Source organism: Corapipo altera, unplaced genomic scaffold (genome assembly GCF_003945725.1).
Source record: "Corapipo altera isolate COAL_440 unplaced genomic scaffold, ASM394572v1 104, whole genome shotgun sequence".
Classification (NCBI taxonomy): domain Eukaryota; kingdom Metazoa; phylum Chordata; class Aves; order Passeriformes; family Pipridae; genus Corapipo; species Corapipo altera.
In genome coordinates this window covers 5,118,859-5,127,416 of record NW_020884920.1, presented here as the reverse complement: position 1 = coordinate 5,127,416, position 8,558 = coordinate 5,118,859, and the positions used below count along the sequence as shown (strand labels likewise).

At 52.9% G+C, this 8,558-nt stretch overlaps 2 protein-coding genes across 2 annotated transcripts in view; both read right to left on the bottom strand.

Annotated features, from left to right (window-relative positions):
* DRG2 (developmentally regulated GTP binding protein 2) overlaps positions 1-245 on the bottom strand; it is a 13,775-nt gene extending 13,530 nt beyond the window's left edge. The window contains exon 1 of the mRNA XM_027656570.1: positions 129-245. Within this exon, the coding sequence (XP_027512371.1) occupies positions 129-192 (64 nt within the window). The 5' untranslated portion in view covers positions 193-245. The remainder of the gene's footprint in view (positions 1-128) is intronic.
* Positions 246-2,370: 2,125 nt separating this feature from the next.
* Positions 2,371-7,652, bottom strand: GID4 (GID complex subunit 4 homolog). The gene is made up of 5 exons (XM_027656571.1): positions 7,539-7,652; positions 6,573-6,680; positions 5,885-5,986; positions 4,752-4,882; positions 2,371-3,636 (listed from the first exon to the last, which is right to left on the bottom strand). Exons 1-5 carry the CDS (start codon positions 7,587-7,589, stop codon positions 3,573-3,575), a joined length of 456 nt encoding a protein of 151 aa, XP_027512372.1. The 5' UTR covers positions 7,590-7,652; the 3' UTR covers positions 2,371-3,572.
* Positions 7,653-8,558: the final 906 nt, after the last annotated feature.

Genomic DNA, 8,558 nt, shown 5'->3' with positions numbered 1-8,558 from the left:
ATCCCATCTCCTCATCCCTCTGACCCTCTCCCAGCCCCCCCATCACCCTCACCCCACCTGCCCCCCCCGCCCGGGCTGTACCCGCCCGCCGTCCCCGCGGTCCCCGGGCGCCCTCCCGCGCCCCGCACCTTTGTTCTTCTGCGTGCGGGCGATCTCCTTCTCGATCTCCGAGATCTTTTCCAGGATTCCCATGGCGGGCCCCGCTCCGCGCCCGCCGGAAGCGCCGCCGGCCCGGCCCGTCCGTCCCCGTCACGCGTCCGGGCCGGCCCCGCGCCCCGCGCGCTCCGCCCGCGCCCCGCGCCCCGCAACGCGCGTTCCGCCCGCCGCCACCGCGAGGGGACCCCGGGGGTGTCACGGGGGGGGGGAGGGAGGGACACGGGCGGCAGCGAGAGCGGCCGGGAAATGGGGCTGCGGAGGGAGCTGCTCGTAGGAAATGTCGCAGGACAGCAGGGGGTGTCGAAGGGAGCCCTACACGGGGCTGCCCCACTCCTGCTCCTCTAATTACGGTGGATCCTGACAGGAGCTGGAGCCAGGGCGGGGTCGGGCTCTGCTCCCAGGGAACCAGCGAGAAGACAAGAGGAAACCGCCTCCGGGGGAGGTTCAGGTTGGGCATCAGCAGGAATTTCTCCATGGAAAGGGTGGTCAGGCATTGGAAGGCACCATCCCCTGCCCAGGGAGGTGGTGGAGTCCCCATCCCTGGAGGTGTCCAAGGAAGGACTGGACCTGGCACTCATTGCTCTGGGATGGGGGACAAGGTGGGAATAGGGCACAGGGTCGACTTGATGGTGTTGGGAGTTCTTTTCCAATGAAAATAATTCTGTGATCTTGTGAATTAAGGCCACCAGCAGTTGATGGGACTCCTGGAGAAGCCCTCGAGGGAGGAGATGAAGCACAGCAACGCCCTGGAAGCAGGAAGCGCTTTGTTGGACAAACACACACGGACACGGACCCTTTCAATACAGTTCATGTTTAATTTGGACGTTGATCGCTCCACAAAGCACCTCCTTGGCCCCCCCCTCCATCCATCCCACACGGACACCCCTCTGCTCCCACACGGACACCACGCTGCAGCCAGCGCGGGCCAAGAGACACCACCACCACCTCTCCCAGCCCCAAACACCCCATTTCTCACCTCTGCCCCCCCCAAATCCTCCCCCGGGCCCTTCTCTCTCACCACACCAGGACATACGTAACGTTCCTCCACAGCTCGAACAAGTCAAAGAAAAGGAAAACCAAAGCCAAGGCTCTCGAGGAGGGAAAATCCACACCCTGACAGCCCCTCTGAGGAGCCCCTTGGCTCCTCGACCTGCTCTGCACCCACCACATGTCAAATCTAGACAGTTCTGGAATTCAGCTGAAATTCCCTTCAGGACGGTGGGAAGGAGACAGGCAGAGAGCGGGATGCTCCTTCCACACCCTTCTCACAACATATCAAGCCTCAAGGAAAAACCTCAGAGGTTTTGTGATAGTTACACACGTTAAACACTCCCAGGACCCTCCTAACTCAGCTCCTGCCAATGACCAGGGTCAATTCACCTAAACCATGCCAGATATCCAAGTGTCCTGCCGGCACTGACAGCCCTGGGAGCACAGGGACACTGGTGCCACCCCCAATATTGCACAAACAGCTCCAGAGGGCTGGGAAGAGCCCTTGGAGCCAGGTCCCTGCACCCACACAGCACCTGGGAGGAGGCCTCACCCCCACCATGGAGCAGCACCACAGGTTTTCACCCCTAAAACCAGGACATCTCCCAGCACCATCTGTGAGGAAACCCCTCTCCCCAAAAGGGGCTGAGTTCCTCCGAGAGAAGCAGAATAAAACAGGAATGCACTTCCCAACTGCTTTGCCCACAGCCCCAAATCATCTCCATGCTTCCCTACACGTCCTCCTGCAATGGCCAAGGCACCAGCACATGCTTCCTGGAAGGGCCAGGTCTCCCCCTTCTCCCCTAAGCACCTCTCTCTGGGGAGAAGGACTAATCCACAGAGCACAGCACGCACGAGGCGGCCAAATTCCGCATCATCTCCCGAGACCAGCCCGACCACGCAAGATCCTGACGTGGAATAGAGGAAAGGGGCTCACCAAGCCCTGAATCCTTCCTCGTTAAGGCTTAAACAAGCGATTCAACTGCTGCCAAAAAGAAGGAAGTTAATTCAAAAGAAGCAAACCCAAAGCACCTCAGAGGCTTCGCTCCCTTCTCCTGGGCGGAGAACCCGTCCTCGGCACCCACTCGTGCCATGAGCCTTGCCTGGCGGGGCTTGGGTTTTAAACCAGCCAGAAAAAGGCAAACTGAACTCTCACAAAAAGCCCCTCGGGTGGGACTGACACGGTAAAAACACAACTGAGGCCAAGTTTTAAAGTGTCTTGGAAAAAAAAAAAACCACCCCACACGCCCGTACACACACACACACACACACACACACACACTTTGGCACACGGAGCCTTAAGTTGTGTCACTTGGAACATTCAGAGTCAGAGGGAGCTACTGGGAGGGGCTTTTTTTTTTTTTTTTTTTCCTGTTTTGTTATTTTTCCTTGTAAAAAGGTGTCAAGCAGTGGTGGTGAAGCACGAAGGGTGAGGACAAACGCTGAGCGGTGCCAGGGCGACCCTGCTCAGCGCTTGCGCTCCGGTTACGTTCCCAAAGCTTAGCTGGATACATACACGGATATAAAAACACAGACATTCCTGGTTTTCAATGTGAAAACGGTAACATGGAATCGAGTACTTGTGCATTTGCCATAGGGTCCTTTGGAAAAGGAACCATAAAAATAGATATATTTTTTTTTAATAAAAGTCTTTTTTTTTTTTGTTTTTTTTTTTTTTCTTTTTTTTTTTTTGGTCTTTTTTTTTTTTTTTTTTTTACCCTTAACTTAAGTAAAGAGCAAATATACACCTACAAGCAGAGTTCAGATCCACTTTACTGAGAGCCTGGAAGTCCGTACATCAAATTTAATTCCCAGTAGCGTATCCAGACATGGGAACAGCTCCCAGCTCCAAAGGGCTGGTGTTCCTGGCAGATCTGCAGCTCTGGCTAACCTGGTTAGCCAGCAAAGCCTCATTCCAGCCTTACCTCAGCCAACACTCCCCAACAGACTCCACAGCTGAGCCTCACACCCAGGACCCGGCTCCGGGAGCATCAGAGCTGGAAAGCTGGGCAACAAACCCAAATCCCAGCAATTTCAATCCACATCAGGATGTAACAAGGAAAATACAAGCCCTGAGCTTACATTTCCTTACTACTCAGCAGCCAGAGCACTGATTCCAGCTACTGAGAAACAGCTTCCAGAGGAGAGCTGGGAGGAACTTCAGTGACAGAGAAACGAGCTGTGCAACAAGAAAGTGCATTAAAGTAGCTTAAAACCAGAGTAAAGATCAAATGGCCACTCGACAGGAGGGAGAATCAAGCTCCAGCAGCTCCTCGGGCTGGGTGAGTTAACATCCAGGCTCTCTCTGGCAAGTCCAAGGGGCAGGAGAGAAGAGTGCATTCCCGTGCTCCCACAGGGACACAGTTCTCCTGGCAGGCCATGCTCTCCTGCCCGGTTTGCTTCTGGGTGGTATCAGATCCAGACTGTCATCGGAATTCGTAGATAGGAGCACTGTGCTCAGGAACATGAGTTAAATTCAATGACTGATACCTGGGAGAGAGGGAAAACATCGAGGAGAGGATTACAGGGAGCTCCTGCTGGCTCTTCTCTCCCCCTTTACAGTCTCAGAGGTGTTCAGGCATTCAACACCCACTTCCCACAGTGCCAAAATCCCATCAGGACTCCTCATCACTCTGTACAATTCCCTGACAGGAGGCTGGAGCCAAGGGGGAGTTGGTCTCTTGATAGGACAAGGAGAAATGGCTTCAAGTTGTGCCAGAAGAGGTTCGGGTTGGATATTAGGAAAAAAATACCTCACTGAAAGAGTGGTTAAGCCCTGGAACGGGCTGCCCAGGGAAGTGGTGGAGTCACCATCCCTGGAAGTGTTCAGAAAACAGGCAGGCTTGCTACTTAGGGTTTAGTGGGAATGGGGGGATTTGGTCAAAGGTTGGACTCAGCTTTGGAGGTCTTTTCCAACCTTAATGATTCCGTGATTCCCACACTGGTGCCTCTGAGCCACCAGCAGCCAGGCAGAATTCCAGGTGGGCTGCCTGTGGTGGGGTTTCTTTGGACACTCTTTGAAATTCAACAACTGTCATGTTCAAACAGTGTTTGCTACAAGTGCAAATTACACTTGAGTCTTTCAAAGCTCAGCTCGAGGGGATGTGTCTCAAAGTCTCCTGGTTCCTTCCCTCCCCCTGAGAGCTTTACTTGCTGCTCAGGACAACAATCCAAGGGAAAAGAGCTCTCCAACAAAACCCCCACCAATTAGCCTTGACTGTTCCTTTGTCTTACAGCAACACCCCAAGGACCTCGGAATACAAAGCCCTGGTCTGACAGGATTTCTGCCTGAAGGGAACAACAGCCAAGCTGTTACATGTGAGAAAGCACCAAATTGCCTCTCAATTGCCTGACATCCTCCCCAGACTCTGTACCTCCCCCTCCTCCACCCTGCCAGCCCAAATTTCCCCCCCTGTGCCAAAAGGGCAGCACTTCATATCACACCAGTGGGCTGCCCAAAGCTCAGGCCAAGCACAGCCCACACCCCTCCCTTCAGCCCTGAGGTCCAGCCTGAATCTCCTGCCTGGACACTCCCAAGGCTGTGGATGAGCAGGACAGGACTCACAGCTTGGTTTGAGTCCTCAGGAGGCAGGAAGCTCCCTTACCATTCTGAACTCCTATGGTAGTAATAGCCCTCTATAGATGCTGCTGACTTCTGGAAGCAGATGTAATAGAAACCAGCAAAGGAAGCACCACTGATGTCCTTGATGGTGTGATCTGGGACTAGGAACTGCTCCTGCACACGAAATACAGGCTGCATTTTAAAATTTTGGTCAAATATAGCCCCACCCCACCCCAATCTGCCCTCCCAAACCAAATATTGGCACCCACTAACGCAAAGAGATTCCTGGCTGAGCACTCCCTGCACTTGCAGCAGCCCAGACCAGAGACCAGAGTGTCCCTTCACCACCTGTCACCACAGGCATCTCACAGGGAAGTGGATAACTGAGAGCAGAACCAGTTTTAAGAGTGCAGGAGATCAGTTTCAGTTCAACACCTGCCCCTTGCAAACCAGAAGCCAATTGCAAAATCGGGAATCAGAGCCTGAGAAAGAAGGGAAGGCTCCAGGGAGATCTTACTGCAGCCTTCCAAAACTTGTGAGGGCTTGTGAAAAAGCTGGAGAGAGACTTTTACCAGGGCATGGAGGGACAGGACAAGGGGGAATGGCTTCACACTGACAGAGGGGAAATTTAGATTAAATACTAGGAAGAAATTCTTCCCTGTGAGGGTGGGGAGGCCCTGGCACAGGTTGCCCAGAGAAGCTGTGGTTGCCCCATCCCTGGAAGTGTCCAAGGCCAGGATGGACGGGGCTTGGAGCAACCTGGTCTAGGGGAAGGTGTCCCTGGGTTGAACCAAATGAGCTTTATGTCCCTTCCAATCCAACCCATTCTGTGGTGACTCTCTGATGATCCCAGCTGACAAACAGAGGTGCAGAGTGGCCACTCTACATCAAACACACACAGGCCCCACACTGTGGCTGGAGACACCAATTCTCTCATCCTCTGAAGCACCACCAAGCAAGATTTTCCTGTTGTGTTTTTAGCCATGACTGCAGCCCTTAAGGACACAATTAGCTGGCTAGACACGAGTCACACTGCAACTTGCAAGTACAGTGGGTTTTGGGGTTGGCAGGGTGAGATCCTTCATTAAATCATCATAGCTGAAAAAGCTTTCAGGCACCACAAGCCTCTGCCAGTGGCTTGCAAGCAGCTCATCAGAGAAGACACGCAGAGTTTACCTTCCATCTCATGAAGACATAGTCTCCATTTTTCAGATCTTCATAATCAAAGTCATCAGAGTTAAATGTTTTTGCATACTGGTAAAAAGCCTGGAACTTTCCCTGAAACAAAAATGAAGAAAAAAAAAAAACACAACAAAACCAAAACAGGCTGCTTATTCCAGGACTAGAGCTCTAATGCCAGCTGTTGTTTAGGAGAGAAAAACTACTGACACCCACAGCCACATCCAGGCTAGCTAGAGAAGCTCCTACACATCCAGAGGAAAACATTTTGACAGAAGCATAATAAACATCAAAGCCTGGCAAACAACAGCAAGGTCATGGCTGCTGTGGCCCCAGAGCACAACAGCAGCAACACCCTGCCCTGAGCAGAAAGAGAGGTACCAACTGCCAGAGGGGTCCCTCTCCTCCACTCCATTTTTTCTTCAAAAATAAGGAGTGTGTTCTCTTAAGGGGTCAAGAAATGGGGATTGCTCCTGCTCCCTTCTAACCCCAGGGCCAGCAAGTGCAAAACAAGATGTCCCCTCCCTCATCACGGATCACAGCTTGCTGAAGTGACTTCCCAGTCAGGGAAGGAGGGAAACACCCAAAACTGAGAGGTTTCCAAGCATTTCTGACAGCCCTTCCATGGGCACACCTCTCCTCCAAAGCAGCTGCCCAGACCCACGTGTATCCCAGATTTATTTACCCAGTGTTTACGATCCACATCTTCGTCAGCGTCCCACTTGCGCGTTAGGAACGGGTGTTTCTTACTGATTATCTCGCCTTCAAAGAACGTGGTGAGGGTTGGGTACTCCTGGGAGAGAGGAGAGACACAGCTGGGGTCAGAATTGTCACCTACAGACCCAAACCCAAACGCAGACAGAGCTCCATGCACTCAGCAAAAAGCATCTCACAGCGACAGCTCCAGGAAATCCAAGGTCCCTCCAGCCCCACACCTCTCCAAGGTTGACTCCTCCACAGCCACAGCCTCCAACCTCTTATTCCAGCCCTTCTCTGCCTCTCTCTTTGCTTCATAAAGCCAGAAGGAGCCATGTCAGAGCTGAAATGCAGGGGAGGGTCTGGAGCAGCTGAGGGAGCTGGGGGGACTCAGCCTGGAGAAAAGGAGGCTCAGGGGGGACCTTCTCACTCTCTGCAACTCCCTGACAGGAGAGGGGAGCCAGGTGGGGGTCAGGCTCTGCTCCCAGGGAACACAGGACAGGACAAGAAGAAACGCCCTCAAGTTGTGCCAGGGGAGATTCAGGTTGGATATTAGGAAAAATTTCTTCACTGACAGTATGGTCAGGCATTGGCAGAGCTGCCCAGGGCAGTGGTGGAATCACCACCCCTGGAAGTGTTTGAAAACCATGTGGATGTGGCACCTGGGGACACAGTTTAGTGGTAACATGGCAGTGCTGGGTTAATAGTTGGATTGGATGATCTTAGAGGGCTTTTCCAACCTCAATGATCCTTTGAAGCTCCCAGCTGGACAATCACCAGTGACATTTACAGCCAGACCACTCCCCAGTGGATACCTCATGATCAAATCCACAACATGCTCAATCCCTCCACTTCCCACTTCTGGCAGCAGCTTCTCCTCCCCACCCCACCAGGAAAAAAAAAAAAAAAGCCTTTAAACAGCACTTTTTTGTGGTGTTTTGCAGCTAACACTCACCTCTGTAAGGCCTTTAATCTTCAAGTATCCACAGAGATAGGAGTTTTCCATATCCACATGCTAGAAAAGAGTGCAAAGTCCAACCATAAAAACAGGCATGAAGGTACATGGTTGATCCAAAGCAGCTTCTAACCCCTACCAAGGATAATTTCAGCTTCAGCTGGTACAGCTGCCAGCCCTTTCCCACACTGAGAACCAGCTGGAAAGGTCATTTACAGGTGTCCTGACAGCCTCTACATCCCAAGCCTGTTTCCAAGGCAGCACCCTCTGCCCAGAAGTCTCCAGCAGGAAGTAAACCCCACTTTCCAGCCGGAAGGAATCCAACCCACAGTGTTCTCCAAGCAAAAGCATCCCTGGCAGAATCACCCACACACCCACAGCACTTTGCAGGAGGTCCTTCTCCTAAATCTGAAGCTTTTATGCCACCTGTCTTAGGAGTTATCAGGCTGCATCTCTCTGCTCTTTCTCTGCAGAAGCCAGGCAAGGCCTTGCCTGCTCCAAGCACCTCTAAAACCAGGGGATTTTCCAAGCTTTTCCCTGGCATATCCAGGGATGTGAGTTATTCAGCTGGGAGAAGATTGATCTTCCCCACCTGTGATCAAAGACCTGTGACGTTTCCCTGTGCTCAGCACGGGCAGAGCTGGCAGCCACCCCCCCTTCTCCTCAGCTGACACCGCCAAAACCAGCCGCGTTTTCGGCACAAAAAGCAGCGATTTTTCAGCACAAAACCCACAGCGTTTCTAGCACAGGGGTGTGTGCGACAGAGCCCAGCAGCCACGGGATAACCCCCCCACACCACCACCAGGAACGTGGGGGAGAATTACACATAAACGCGGCCCAGCGGGCATCAAGGGAAGCATTTAGGCCGGGAAAGACCCCTCTGAGATCGAGCCCAAACCGCCAGACTTGCCTTAAAAACACCGCCAGGGATGGCGACTCCGCCACCTCCCTGGGGACCCCCTTATGATGTTTAACGCTGTTTAATGAAGAAACTGGCGATGATACCGATAGGATGGGGGT